Source organism: Cynocephalus volans, chromosome Y (assembly GCF_027409185.1).
Source record: "Cynocephalus volans isolate mCynVol1 chromosome Y, mCynVol1.pri, whole genome shotgun sequence".
In the NCBI taxonomy this organism is placed as follows: domain Eukaryota; kingdom Metazoa; phylum Chordata; class Mammalia; order Dermoptera; family Cynocephalidae; genus Cynocephalus; species Cynocephalus volans.
Window position 1 is genome coordinate 3,216,332 of NC_084479.1, and position 15,903 is coordinate 3,232,234.

The window sequence follows — 15,903 nt, forward strand, 5'->3', positions numbered from 1 at the left end:
TGGCATTATTTAAAGCTTCTGTTTTAGTTGTTTTGTTCTGGCATCACTCAGACAATGGAAGGGAGGGATGCCCTTGGTACCTACCAGGTGGTGATAGAACTCCAGGTTTTCCATAGCACCTAATGGGACCTTTCTTACTACTGTGATGTGGCTTTCTGATGTAATACATACTTCCTCCATGGTGGGGGTGGTTTTATCAGTGCTGGATGATAGTGAAACTGTACTAGGCCTCCTCTGGTACCACTATAGCAGGGATCAGACAAGGGCTCCTTGTTGAGTAGTGGTAGAAATCCCAGCTCACTATTTGGCCTTCTCTTTATCCCCCTATAGGTGTTGGCATACATTCTTACAACCTAATGAAGTCTAGGCTCTCTTCTCAATTTTTTTTTTTTTTTTTTTTTTAATGGGTGACTTGGAATTTTATTTTATTTTATTTTATTTATTTTTTTTTGCATTTGCAAATTCTAATTATTTATTTATTTATTTATTTATTTTTTTAGTGACTAAGCATTATTTGATTGATTGATTGATTGATTGATTGATTGATTTTAAGTTTTATTTTGTCGATATACATTGTGGCTGATTATTGCTCCCCATCACCAAAACCTCCCTCCCTTCTCCCTTCCCCTCTCCCCCCCAACAATGTCCTTTCTGTTTGCTTGTCGTGTCAACTTCAAGTAGTTGTGGTTGTTATATCTTCTCCCCCCCCACCCCCGTCTCAATTTTTTTGATATGGGGAGGAGGCATGTTTTTTCTGTAGTGTTTGTTTAGGGCCGGTCAGCTATTTTTTAAAAGTTTCTATTGTGGTAGGTTGTGCCTTTTCTGATCTGTTGGCTATAGAAGTAGTTTTGGGGGATTTTTCTTATCTGTACCCCACTAATGTTTCTAGGTTGCTGGCTTTTTAAGTTGTGAAGTATTTGAAACAAAAGAAAATTCAGCAAACCTAACTGTCTTGTCTCCTTGAGTTTTGAAGTTTCCAGGAGGTCTGCAGTTTTCTTTTACTTTTCAGGGTCATCCTTCTTCCCTATAAAAGTTTATGAGACTACTTAGAGTCTTATGCTTGTTTTATATATAATTTTCAGAAGATTTAGTTGTACATAGTGGGAAGAATAATGAGAAATATATCTATTCCATCTTCTCAAAAGCAGAACAATTTTAGTTTTTATTTTATTTTATTATTTTTTAAAGTTTATTATTATTATTATTATTTTTTACATCTATGATATTGTTGTGGAGCAGTTGAGGGGGAGAAGGAGAGGAAAAGAGGAAAGGAAATATGGTGAGAGAAAGAGGAAGGAGGAAGAAGGGCAGAGTTGATGCCTGTGGCATCCCCCTCATTCCTGCAAGGGAGACCAGGGGGCTACCAAGCAGTGGCTTGCTCATTGCTGGGCTGGGGACAGATGTCAGGGGGGTGTGGTTGAAGCTCTCACCCCCCATTGCCCTAGCTCGGGGGCCTGGGGCATTCCTTGTAGCAGCTTGGTGGTTGTCGCTGGGCTGGTCATGGGTGTCAGGGGTCATTGCTTTAGCCCCCAACCCTCCCCCTTCCCTGGCTTGGTAGCACAGAAGACTTCCAGTCCTTCTAGGTATTATAGGTGTTACTTGGTGATGTGAGCCTTTTACTAGTCAGTATCAAACTTTGTCTCTGTTCTGTGGATATTTTGTTTTTTCTTTCAGTTCTATGTTGGATTATTTGCTGTTCCTACCACTTAAAGATCTGTATTGGAACTAATTTGTTTTCCTTTGCTTACTCCTCAAATGGGGGAACTTCCTGTGTGGACCAGCACTTGAGCTCTGTGGTTGAGCTCAAGTGCTGCTTTGCTGCTGATTGCCTGGGGAAGGCTTTTTGTGCAGCTTAGGTTTTAATGATTGACTTTAGAGATACTTCCTGCTCGCATGAGATCTGGTACACCTGGGTTATGAAGAAACTCTGGTCTGGGCCTGAATCTTTTCATCAAACTGCACCCCCTGCAGTTCTGTATTCCTGACCAGTTTCCACTGGGTGGGCTTATGCTGATTATGGGGCAGATCAGCTGTCCTTGCTGGTCCCCAGTGTTCTCCCAGTGGGCCTGTCTCCCCCACCACCCATGCTTCAAACACTTCCCATGGGACCAGGAGTGCACCAGTCCCTTGCAATGACTCAGTGGCCTCTGAGTGGCTCCTTTTTTTCAGTTGTTGCGAGTCGTTGCTCCTGTGTGAGTCCCTGGGAAACCTATTAGTAGTCTTGTCGACCTGGGGACCACCAAGGCCCTTTTCTCCCCTGCAGCCTCCAAGCACCTTCATCCAAAGGGCACAGCTGTGGCTTTTGCCAGCTCCTGCTCAGTGCACTCACTATCTCCAGCCTTGAAGTGGCTAGGGCTTGAGACATTCAGGTCAATTCTTTCTCTCATTGTGGCATCTCCCACCTTCATGCTCTCCCTAGGTCTCTCCTCCTCTTCCCTTGAGCTCTCGTTGCCCTAGCTTGGCTGTTGTTGCTTTTTAATAGTTGTAAATTGGTTGATTTGTGGGAGAGGGTGTTGCTGGGGATCATATACTTCACCATCTTGACTGGAAGCTAGTGATTTCAGTTTTTTAAAGAAGCATTTTATCTCATAAATATAGGTAGCATTTGTTTATTATTTCTTTTTAAATTTATTATTTTCTTTATCAGTAACAGAATTTTTCATAAATTTTTTATCTGCATGTGTTTGTTTCTTTTTAAAAAATGTTTAATACACATTACTATATTATATGCTCTCTTTAGCATTTTGAGCCAGGTATTTTTTATTAATTTTTAATTATTTAACATTAAGTCAGAAGTAACGCGTTTAAGTTGTAAATAGAGATTTTTTTGCTGTGATTTAGATTAGTGTGTCCCTTGAACACTGCTTTTCTCAAAGGACATTGGGTAATCTAGTGTTCATTTATGCTATTGGGATGTGTGTGTGATATTTGAATGTGGTTTATCCAAATATGTAAATAAAGTAGTGATGACCTAATACAGAGAAATGTATATATTAGGTGATATTTACATCATTTAAATTATTTTTTAGGCAAGTTGGACAAATGCAAGTAAGAGGCAACGTGAAAAGCTGCTTGAGCTGATATGTCGTCTTGCAGAAGATGATAAAGATGGTGTGATGGCACATAAAGTATTGAACCTTCTTTGGAATCTGGCCCATAGTGATGATGTGCCAGTAGACATCATGGATCTAGCTCTCAATGCCCATGTAAAAATATTAGATTATAGTTGTTCCCAGGTATGGGAGTGCTTCTTTACTTTCTTTTTCTGACTTCTTTCTCTCATAATAACTTAGTTACAGGGTAGTTCCTGTTTATTCTTTCATTTTTTTTACAGTAATTTTGAGGAATTGGCTTACTTTGGGCATGTAAGCCTGGCTCCCTCACGCTATGCCCATATTTTTCAGCAAGTTTTCATGTATCATCCACCAAGCATTTTTACTTCCTTGAGAGAAAGATTTTTATAGGTATAATAGTTCATCATAGTTGTACTATTTTAACTATATATCACTAAGGTAGATCATAAAGAACTAAAGCTGATACAAAATTTGGATGTGGATATATGGTTGGATTTTAATTGCTCATAAGAAGTTAGTAGAAAACAGACTTCATTATTGGCTTCCCTATGAGCAAGGTATAGCAGCTTCCCAGTGTTTAACTTATGTCATTTACATTTACTGATTTTAAGTACAGTACTCTCTCTGTGTCTGCAGTTTCCACATCTGCAGATTTAACCAATCACAGACTGAAAAACATTTGGGTAGGAGGAACGATAAAAAATAATAAAACAATAAAAATCATACAAATAAAAAATAGAGTGTAATGATTATTTATATTGTATTTACATTGTGTTAGGTATTATAAATAATCTGGAGATAATTTAAAGTATATGGGGCTGGCTGGTTAGCTCATTTGGTTACAGTTTGTTGCTGATAACACTAAAGTCGTGGGTTTGGATCCCCGTACTTGCCATCCGCCAAAAAAAATAAAAATAAAGAATGTGGGAGGATGTGACTAAGGTTATATGCATACATTATATCATTTTTAAAAAGGGACTTGAGCATCTTGGATTTTGGTATCCACAGGGAGCTTTGGCACAAATCCACTATTGATACAAAGGGACGACTGTATTTATTTGTATACTAATATTATGTATAATCTTAGACTTGTTTCTAGGTTTTTGTCAGCACTGGTTTGTAATCCTTATAATAGATCAGTTCAAGAATTTAATAAAGAGGTAGACTCTGTTTTAAAAAAGTAAAGGACTTGGTAGGAGTGCTCTCGTTTTATGGAGAGCAGGCATTTTGTTTTCATTTGGACTTGAATTTAGTCAGGTCAAGCCAAGGTCAAGATGATGCTCATAGTTTTGAAAACCATGTAATTGTGAAGGTTCAGAAATATTTGCTGAACTGATTGCCTTCCTCACAAAAGGACTGTCATATACACACAAGTAATTAGGTAAATAAATTGAAAGGGGAATATTCTTAACCTGGGTTAATTTTTAAAATGAAGAAATGTCATTTACAGTCTGTGGACTAGTTAGTCAAAACTATTCATGTAAAATTGACTTTATTTCAATTCTGAGGAAGACATAAATTAAAATTTATCATAGCTACTGTCTTTTGCAAACAAAGACAAGGAACCTTTTCTCTCAATAGTGGACAATGCAGTGGATAATGCAATAATGCATTTGGAGCTCAATAATGCAGATGTATTGAAGAAAAAAACCTCAGTTGGGTTATTTGATCATATTGACAATGTTCTGGTACACTTGATTCCAACTATTCAGCATGCAAAATTGTTCTGAGGATTGTGAGTTTAAATATTTGAATACAGAAGTGTTACAGAGAATCAAAGCAGTTTACTTGTTATAAATGCTCAACTAGTATTAACTAGTTATTCATACTATTGCTTGGCACACTGTCTTGTACCTTGCTGCATTAATAGATACTGGATGTTGCTAAACTTATTATAAGCATTTTGCCTTTTTCAACTTCAGCCTTTATTTGTTGATGTTATGGAAAACCTCATGAGTCTGCCATTGTGCTTGCCTTCCCACCCAAATGCTCTTAAGAGCCATGGCAAATTAGATATTTACGTACAGATACTTAAAAACCCTTAAAAATGTGCAGAGAATTCAAAACAGTAGTTACACATCTAGAAATTTTTCTTAGGAAATGAAAACAATACAGTATGTATAGACAAAGACGTTCTTTACTGTTTATACAGTTAAACTGCCTTTATTTATGAATGCTGTCTACAATGTACTGTGTACAGCCTTTAAAATAGCTTATCGATGGGGAAAGAAGTATACAGTATTTTAAGAAAAACTCAGCATGGGCCCAGTTTTTCTAAAAAGGGTGTGTGTATGCTTGCAAAAATGTCCCCCCAGATGAAGTGTTAAGCAAATACACAGTATTGCCATTTCTTCCCCAAACATTCGTAGAAATGGAATCATTCCAACTAAAAATTCGTTAGGTTCCCAAACCTGAATTTCTGATTACTAGTTGTGTAGTTAAAAGATTGAAGCAGGAAACCATGGGCGAATACTTGAAATAAATTTATTCTTAAAATATTCTTAATTTTCCTTTAAGTAAATACTTGTACCTGTTTTCTGAACCTTTGTATGTATATTGATTGGTTTTTATTTTGATGAATTATTTTTACTTGCAGAATTACTGTACTATTTTCTGATGAAATTAAAATTTTTAGTGTTCCTTCATCTGATTAGAAAATTGTGCTAAAAATCAAGCCCGTATGTGGTAATAATTGGCATTGTATTTTTGCTAAATTTTGTAATATGCTAGAACCTTAGAAAACACTGAGTGAAATGCAGTGCCCCTATTCCAGCAAACATTTTAAAAAACACTTCCTCTGAATGTGCCTATGCTTGGGAATTGTGTCTTGGTGCAGGTATATCTAAACCCGTGGAAAATTGACTTTGTAGTAGTGATTTACATTTTTCACTTTTAGTGAGGATTTCAAAATAAAAATAGTCAAAGCGTTTTGTTTTATTTAACTATTACAAAGCTTTTCTATTTTATAATTCTTAAAATAATTTGCAGGTAGAACTATATTACTGATTGATGTAAAGCATAAATTTTTTTGTGTCTGTAAGGATCGAGACACACAAAAGATCCAGTGGATAGATCGCTTTATAGAAGAACTTCGCACAAATGATAAGTGGGTAATTCCTGCCCTGAAACAAATAAGAGAAATTTGTAGTTCATTTGGTGAAGCACCTCAGAATTTGAGGTAAGGCTTTTAATGCAGAGAATTTTCTTATTTTTATTTATGTATTATTGTTGAAATTAGTATCAGTAAAAGCAAATTTTAAAGAATGAAAACTAGAGTGAAAATTCAGGAAGCTTAGAGAAGAGTGTTTGGAACAAAATGAGGATTCTCTATTGTATTCAGTTCCTTTGTATTTTGTAACAAATGGATTAAGTTAATATATTCAATATTACATAGCAATTAAGTATCAGAACCAAGATACTGCCATTGTGCTCTTAGTTTTGAATTGTCTCTGACTTTCAGCAGATAGATTAGATATTATGATGCTATGTGTTGTGTTTATCTCACTCCTAATTTCATTTTACCCATTCTACTGTTTTTCTGTCTTTGGCCCAATAGTCATCAAAGTCCCACTTCATAGTCTTTATACAGTCTTTGTTATTTTTTAAAATTAATCTAATCTAACGTATTTTTACTTTTTTTATTAATTGTAGATTACATACAAGAGAATACTAGTTTCCAGAGTGGGGAAACACCTCTTTCTGGAGTTTTAAAATTAAATTTTAAAGATAAAACTAAAAAGCAATCTAAACTCTGAAAGATGACCAGACTTTGTTTAAGTATATTTTTAACTTTTATTTTAGCCAGATATTTTTAAAATAGCTACTTTTAAGTGTTTGGTCTTAGATGCTAAATTGTGGTTGTTGGAATAATTTATTCATTTGTTTTCTTTAATGTATTTGGAATTAATGACATAAAAAAAATAACATGGAGAAACTCATGGAGACAACTGTGTAGTCACAAGAATATTCATAATGCAATTAAGATTCCTGGTAGTGAACCCCATGTTTTTCTAAGTAACAGTGACCATAGAAAAATTCTCAAATCTTTTAGAAATATTTTTCTTATGTGATATGATATGATTCTTATTTATTATATGATTGCTGAGATTCTTCTCAGCTCTAGATATGATTATGCCCTAAAACAGTATTTGTTTAAATAGAATTTTAAATGCCATTTATATATATATATGTTTTGATTTTTCAAGTTAATATTGACTCTATTCTTCTAATATTGGAAAAACTACATGAAATTGGAAAACTTCATGGGGCTCAACACTGGAGAATATAGTGTTTATTTATGAAAAGTATAATTTTGATTATGTTTGACCCACAGTATGTACCTTTTGTCTTTTATCAAACATGTCCATTTTCCATTTGTAGATAGGTGCATTAGTACATGTATTTTCCCAAGGCTGGTGACTCCATCACCAGAAGATTAATGATTGTAAGGAGTTCATTCGTTTTATTGAAAATGATAAAATGGGAAGGAAAAGGGATGATATCTTTCCCTTGATACCAAGGGGCAAAACTGCCCGCAAACTTAGGGTTTTAGAATGCATCTTGGGTGTCTAACATTCTTAATCATGTAATGCAGGTGTTTTGATACTACAGGTTGAGTATACTTTATGTGAAATAGATGGGATAAGAAATGTTCTGTATTTGGGGTTTTTTGGGGGTGGGGGGTGGAATATTTGCAGAATACATACCAGCTGAGCACCCCTGATCTGAAAACCCAAAATTTGAAATGCTCAAGTAAGCATTTCCTTTGAGCAGAATGTTGGGGCTCAAAAACTTTTGGATTTTGGAAAATGAGAGATTTTGGATTTTCAGATTAGGAATGTTCAAACTGTAGAATATTGAAGAATACTGATAGTTTTCATGTAAAATAAGGGTATTGAAACACATATCCTTTTTGAGGCATGGATTGATTATTCTCTTTCTGTTGTTTGATATTTTGTTATTTAAGGGAGTATATTGACCAGATTTTATTAATATTGTTATTAATGTAAAATATTTTAAAATTTCAAAGTAATCACTAGAATTTAGTCTCTAAACTCTTAATCTCAGCAATTTTCATTTGCCTAATTATGCTGTTAAGTTCTTCTCATTTCAGTCGAACTCAGCAAAATCCCCACATATTTTATCGTTGTGACTTAATCAACCAACTTCAGCACAATCATGCCTTAGTTACTTTGGTAGCAGAAAACCTTGCAGTTTATATGAACAACATGAAGTTATATGCTGGAGGTATGTATGAAAAACTAAAATTAACTATGGGGAATCAACATGGACTTCTCTTTTCTGACTTTTTTTTTTTAAACCCTATTAGTTACTTGAGAAGTGACAACATATTTATTTTTAAAGGGGAAAAAATGGAGATGAATTGGTTTTATAAATCATATTCACTTATGAATTCACGGTCTATTTGGCATCCCCCTAATTATACAACCTAACCTTTAGGCCACCTTCCAAGTTTCTTTATTAAATTCTTGTCCCTCTGCTCATTCATTCTTGTTGATTGCGTTCATAACTGGGAGCTCTGCTTGTACCTGCAGTTGGTTTTTACTCTTTTGGGAATGTCCTCTATTCATTTAAATCTTTGCCATCTTACTACTACCAGTTATACCTGATTTTCAAGAAAACTTAACTTATGGTTTACGTATTGTTAACTTTGCCTGATTCTTGAATCTGTTATAATTATTTTAATAATCCTGAATTAATGCTTTCTGTTTAAGAAACTTGCTAGAAATTCACTAGATCAGTGATCATCAGATGCTCTCATTAATTCTCAGAACACAAAATTTTTAAGCATGTTCCTTTCCTCTATTCTCAACAGACAACTTGAGTATTTACCATTTGTGGAGCTCTCTCTTGGCACTTCAAAGATCAATTCAAATGTTATTTGTTCTCTGACAATTTTATCAGAGTTTATGTGTACTGGAGCTTGAAGTAGTTTTGGTACATCTTACCTTCCCCTGCAGAAAGCATTTTTTAGAAACATCTCCCCAATAAGCCAACTACTTTGTAAGCCCAATTTTGTACACATGATTATACAGAAGAAAAACTTTCTGTTATCCATTCTTAAAGACAGGATAGAGTATAAAGTTGAACTGAAAATACTGCTTAATTGACATGCTGTAGTAGGAAAATGTGGGTATTTGTACTACTGTTTGACAAGAACAGTAGACTTGGTGTGATTGAGTTTTCAAAAATTCTTAAGTATTTGCTTAATACTTTCCCATGTATAAGTCATATAAACAAAATAAAAAATTAAGCAACTCTTCAGATACCTCTAAACTTGAACTAACTTTGTGTTCTTCTCACATCACACCCTTCACACCTTCATTTTATAGCTGGAGAAACAACCTAAGCATCAGGTGCTACATCCATTCTAATCCTGCCAGTCAGGTTTAAAGGTTCCTTCTAAGCATAAGCAGTGTCAGGAAGACAAGGCAATGTAGGCATATAACCTTGTGATTTATTTTCTTTACAAAGAGCAGCCAAAATCAGTAAGAGACACACAATTTGCATGTGTTCTCTCAACTTCTTTGTGATTGCATACCTTCTTGAAAATACAGAGCCTTCTCAGATGCCAGTAAAGACCTTTCCCGAAAGCCATACCTTTCCTGTGTATACTTTTCCTGTGCATACCTACCTATGGTGAAGTTCAAGGTATAACATCAAAATGAGCACAAACTTCTTTCTCCTTCACAATTTCACAGGTGGAAGCGTCGGATCTTACCATAGATGTTAGCAACTGCAGCACACAGATTTTTTTTCTTTGTTAAATAGAGAGCTTTCACCTTTTACTTCAAAAAAGCATTTTATGTCTTCTCTTCGATATATCTAAATTTAGCATCACTTCTCTCACATTGGGACCTTTATTAAGAAAACTGAGCACTGAGGTACTGTTATAGTCATTCTGATAACCAAGACAGCTTAAGTGACTAATGTGCAAGGAGACAGCATGGACAAAGGAATGATTAATGTCACGGGTGGGATGGAGTGGAACACCAAGATTTCATTAGGTTAATCAGAATGGTGTGCAATTTAAAACTTATGAGTTGTTTATTTGTGGAATTTTTTATTTAATGTTTTTGGACCATGGGTAAATGAAGAAATGGAAAGTGGAACTGTGGAGAAAAGGGGGAACTACTGTAATAACAAAGAGAAATACAGTACCTCTTCAGTGTAGAAACCTGGTGGAATCACCAAAACTAAGTGATCTAAATTAAAACATTTTGGGGACAAACTGAGGTCATGGCTTCTGTTAACAGTGTACAAGAAGGATATAACATTGCTTTTGTGGCATATCTTGCAAAAAAAATGCATTACCTGACTCTAATCATAGGAAACATGAAACACTCAAATTGAATGGCATTAGTTAAGTGGCTTTATTCTTTAAAATGGTCAAGGACAAGAAACACAGAAAGGGGCTAAGGAAACACTGGGTTAAAGAAATCTATATACAGTGGATGAATTTGAATTTGATTTTGGACAAGAAAAATGAAAAGCATTAAGTAATGACATTTTTGACACAGTTGATAAAGTTTGAATATGGACGATTGATCAGATAATAGTTTTGTATTAGTATTAAAATCTAGTGACTATATTGTGGTTATTAAAGAGACTGTACATGATATTAGTAAATACAGTTATGTGTTGCTTAGTAATGGGTATGTTCTGAGAAATGCGTCCTTAGGCAATTTTCTCATTCAGTGAACTTCAGAATGTGCAGTTATCCAAATATAGGTAGTATTAGCCTGCTACACACCTGGGCTACACTGTGTAGCCTATGTCTCCTAGGCTACATGTAACAGCATGTTACTGCATTGAATTCTGTAGGCAGTTGTAACACAGTGGTAAGTACTTTTTTATGTCTAAACGTACCTAAATATGGAAAAGATACAGTAAAAATACACTGTTATAATCTTATGGGACCAACGTCACATATGCGATCTGTCTTTGACCAAAACATAGTAGTGCATGATTTGTAAATAACAGTTTTAAGGAATAAAGTTATTGATGTCTCCAGCTTATTTTCAAATAGTTCACAAAAGTTATGCATACATATATAAATAGATACCGATAAGATAGATGGGCAAAATGTAAATAATCGATGTCTTGGTAAATAGTGGGTAGTTCCTTGTTATTTTTGCACTTTGTCAGTTGGAAATTACATCAAAATAAAAAGTTAAACACACAATCTCACACACACACACATACAAAAAAAAGCTTTTTGGCAGAAGACTTTAAGGATGAAAGTCTCCTGAAGTGCCAGTCCAAAGTTCAGTCATGTTTCAAGATCAGTGCTCTGAAAACACAGAAAACTTGAATGTAGCAAAAAATAATTTTATACTGTCTCAACATTTTAAGGAAAACTTCTTAAGGGCCTGAGGTTTGGTGCAATTTGATGACTTTCATGGAAATAAACAATACTCATGTATAGGGAAATAGAAAGCAGTGAGCCATAACTTGTGGAGCCTCTTTCTTCACGAGGAACAAATTCAGATACAATACCAAACATTCTATTTCATCTTTATAGTGAGTCAAGATTTTACTTCTAGTTTTTCAGATACAAAAACAACTTGCCATTTTGAAAAGTTGGATGTATTTACCAGTTTGCAGAAGGTGTTTACACAATTAGAATCCTGGGTAACAGTATGCAGATAATACAAGATCCAAGAGATGTATAACAGAAATATGAGTATCTGTTGCTAAAGAGGAATTGTGTGATTTCTTATTCCTTCATAACTTGCTTCAACATTTTAGAATATGAAGGTATTTGATTCCTGAGTGGTTGACAGCACTTGTCAGTAGCATTTATATCCACTGTTTTATGTTTCACCCTCCAAACCAATTTGGTTATTTTCAGATACAGGGTTTAATCCAGTCCTTCTACTTTTGTTACTTTTACTTTGCTTGGCGTTTGGGTTAAATAAATTTATGCAGGCTCTTATGATGATGTACATTCGTATTTTAGTTGAATTCTACCTTTCAAAGCATGTCTCTAACACGTTATTTTTTGGCCAGAGTGTGTTTGAATTTTTTCTTTTCCTTTTATTTCTACTGATACTGAGACTTTTTCACCCAATATGTGATGTTAATAAAGTAAAACATAAAATTAAAATCACATGTTAACTTTATACTTCATAAATAATTTCTAAGTAAGGCCAGGCCTAGTTACCAACCATGTATTATTTATAATCATAAAGGGAAGGTAAATTTTTCAAACTAACTGAGTCTGTTCTTGATATTCACACCTTCTGATTGAGATAATAGTATGATAACTTTATAAAATGCAATATCATCTTCTGTCACACTTTAATTTTACTGTGAATGAATAAATTAATGTTATTTTTAATGCAGAGATACTATCCCTACACAATGACAAATTTTAGTATAACAGGAAAAAGTGATGTGAAAAACTAAAAGGTTGTATTCAGAAATTGCTTTAATGTGTGTGAAGAATGGGTTTATGCTGAAAAATTTTTGATAATACCTTCAGCAGATTATATTTTTCTTTAGACTTTGTGAAAAGTGAATGTTAAATTTTGTGGGGAAAGTACTGCTGTTACACGTTGCCTGTTAGTGGAAATGATTATAGACGTTAATTTCTTTTGGCTAAAGTCAGCAGTGAGGTTGATAAACAGTCCATAATGCATAATTTTTGTTAATTTGCAGATCATGAAGACTATGACCCTCAAACTGTGAGGCTTGGAAGTAGATATAGTCACACTCAAGAAGTCCAAGAACGACTTAACTTTCTTAGGTTTGTTTTAAACAATTAGTGCTGTTCTCTGTAAGGTGCAGATAATAGAATGTAGTACTAATTATTCTCTTTGATTCTTTGTTGGTGGTCATTCCCACATAAGAACCATTAATAAATGATTTCCCACATAAGAGCTATTACTAGGAGTACACATATTGTCTTTTTGGTCATTATTAAATATTTTTAAATTATGAGCTGAACTTTAGGTTTCTTTTTTGGAATTGTGAGAAAAATAGATTTTAAATTTCAGAATGGTGTTTGCATTTATTTATGCTAGCAGTACACTTATTCTTAAAATATTTTTGTACTTTGAACCACAGGATACAAACAAAATCAGCTAAGGAAACTCTTTTTCTTAATACTGCCATGAATAGCTAACAAACCAGGGTCATTGGGGCGCCTTGATGCTTTGTGTATTCTAACAATGGCTGACAAAGGCAGTCTGAGGCTATGTATAATATCACTTCAGATGGGATAAGGAAAAATTGCCTGTCCTGTAACCCAAAGTTAAACATAGTCTAAATTTAATTAATGTCTCAGTAATTAGACTCAATAATGTCTAATTAGACTCAGTAATGTCTAGCTGTTATTGAAAATCTGAAAATCTCTCCGAAGTGAGCCATTGTTATCGAGTGTATTGTATACTATTGGTTTCTAGAAGCAGAAAAATGAGTTAGAATTTTTCCCCTTTATTAATAAAATTTAAAACCAGACGACCTTTCATACATCCTGTTTTACAAGTACCTAGCAGTGCATTTCATATGGGAAAAGGAACTGAGAGTAAATGCCTGCTGTATAATTGGCTGTGCTAATTGCTTTAATCATCATGGCAACTTTGTGAGGCAGGTATTATTCCCATTTGACTAATAATAAAACTCAGATTCAGTTTGGAGAAAATAATTTATGAGTATTTGAAATCACCCAGCTGGTAGATGATGGAGACAAGACTCCCGTGAAGTCTGACTGACTTTAAAGTGTCTGATCTTTCTCTGACTCCAGTGATTTTTTTCAAAGCCTTAGTTTGCAAACAACTACATTTAATTGTACCTGGGTCTTATGTTGTTCATTCATAAATAAGGGTGTGAAGAATTAGGTAGAGCTAAAAGCTAGACAGACCTTTTCAGGGTCAACATTCTTGTGGAGACATTATAGAGTTAGAATTAAGACTCAAAAGAAGAAACTCACTGACATTAAATAAAAATCGTGTAGCCACTATCATTTTGTTAACTAAGTGCTAAGTTATTATTCAGATGGAAATAAGCTTTTTTTCTTTCACTTTTGTAGATACAGTAGAATGAGTAGAGGGGTGCTAGAAGAAACTAGATATTAAGTGAAGAGGCTAGAAGCAGAATCATCACCTTGTTATTGTCTTTGTTGAAACATAGTCACACAATGAATAAACCCTAGAGGACATCACTGAGTATTGATAAGCATACTAATAATTACTGACATAAAAATAAGTTCAAATATGTATAGGCTAATTTGTTAAATATTGGTAGATACTGAGTGCAGTATTTTCAGAAAAGTAAAAAATTTTAAGCAGCTTTAATTTACAACAACTTTCAGTTATCTCTGAAAGTCACTCAGCTTTAACTCCTCATTTTTCAGTGAAGCCATAAAAGCAAAAGCTAAATTAGTATCTGATTTCAAAGACTGAACTTCTTTAAAATAGGGGAAAGTCTTATTATTAAGGTCACATCACTTAGCAAAATTGCTAGTACTTTGTAGTTGCCTAATACCTGCTTATTAAATAAATGAATTAATATCTGACATTTTAAATTACAGGCATGTGATTAAGAAATAAATTCTTTTGAAAGAATTAATTTTTTAGCTGTAATTAAAATTAATTGTGTGAAATGTATTATTTCAAACATATCAAAATAAATTGTTTTTGAAGAGAAATTTTTGTGACCCTAATTACTGATTTGTGTTTTTCCAAGATTTTTATTGAAGGATGGTCAGCTGTGGCTCTGTGCTCCTCAGGCAAAACAGATATGGAAGTGCTTAGCAGAGAATGCAGTTTATCTTTGTGATCGTGAAGCCTGTTTTAAGTGGTATTCCAAATTAATGGGGGATGAGCCAGACTTAGATCCTGATATTAATAAAGACTTCTTTGAAAGTAATGTGCTTCAACTTGATCCTTCCCTCTTAACTGAAAATGGAATGAAATGTTTTGAAAGATTCTTCAAAGCTGTTAATTGTCGAGAAGGGAAACTAATAGCAAAAAGAAGAGCCTATATGATGGATGATTTGGAATTAATAGGATTAGACTACCTTTGGAGGGTAAGTGAGAAGTAGGAGATTTTGTTTTTCAGTCATTATACTTCAGGTAGTTTTTTAAAAATATAGTGGTGCACCACATAATTTGGTCAATGATGGACTGCATTTATGACTATGGTCCTATAAGAATATATATGTACCATACTTTTACTGTACCTTTTCTATGTTTAGATACAAAAATGCTTGCCAATGTGTTACAGTTGCTTACAGTATTCAGTATATTAACATGCTGTACAGGTTTGTATTCCTAAAAGCCATAGAATATGCCAAGTAGCCTAGGTGTGTAATAGGCTACACCATCTAGCTTCATGTAAGTAGACTTTATGATGGTGTTAAATGATGCATGACCATAGTTACAGAATCATAATTTTGCCTTCGAGTTTTATATATTTATCCATTTTTGATAGTTGTCCTAGAAATTAAGGGGGGATATTTATTCATCTGTAGCTGCTTCTTGTGTAACACATATTTTTCAGTGGATTTTGACCCCTCACTTTGTGTGTGTGTGTGTGTGTGTGTGTGTGTGTGTGTGTGTTTCTCGCTGCTCCTGATGTTCGTGTTATATCCTCTTAGAATCTGTCTCCTTTTTTCAGATGTATAGAAATGCTCTGTTATCTATCAGCACATCTTTTATCCTTCTAGTCCCCCATGAAAATTATCTCCTCTACTTTTATATAAGATAGATCTTAGAGTTTATTATATATTTAATGTCAGAATGAATAATGAGCAGAAGAGAGGACTATTATTAGGAAGTGATTATGAATTAATATCTTTACT

The 15,903-nt window shown here is 34.1% G+C and overlaps 1 protein-coding gene across 6 annotated transcripts in view; it reads left to right on the forward strand.

Moving 5' to 3' along the window:
• Nucleotides 1-15,903, forward strand: part of LOC134368992 (probable ubiquitin carboxyl-terminal hydrolase FAF-X) — a 133,438-nt gene that overhangs the window by 47,128 nt on the left and 70,407 nt on the right. For 5 of the 6 annotated variants that reach the window (XR_010022585.1, XM_063085218.1, XM_063085222.1 and 2 more), the window contains 5 exons: nucleotides 3,030-3,236; nucleotides 6,116-6,252; nucleotides 8,173-8,321; nucleotides 12,759-12,846; nucleotides 14,787-15,129. Coding sequence is in view for 5 of the 6 variants with exons in the window: in XM_063085218.1 (XP_062941288.1) it covers nucleotides 3,030-3,236; nucleotides 6,116-6,252; nucleotides 8,173-8,321; nucleotides 12,759-12,846; nucleotides 14,787-15,129 (924 nt within the window). In the remaining variant the exon portion in view is untranslated. The remainder of the gene's footprint in view (nucleotides 1-3,029; nucleotides 3,237-6,115; nucleotides 6,253-8,172; nucleotides 8,322-12,758; nucleotides 12,847-14,786; nucleotides 15,130-15,903) is intronic. The other variant, XM_063085220.1, reaches the window with a different exon arrangement.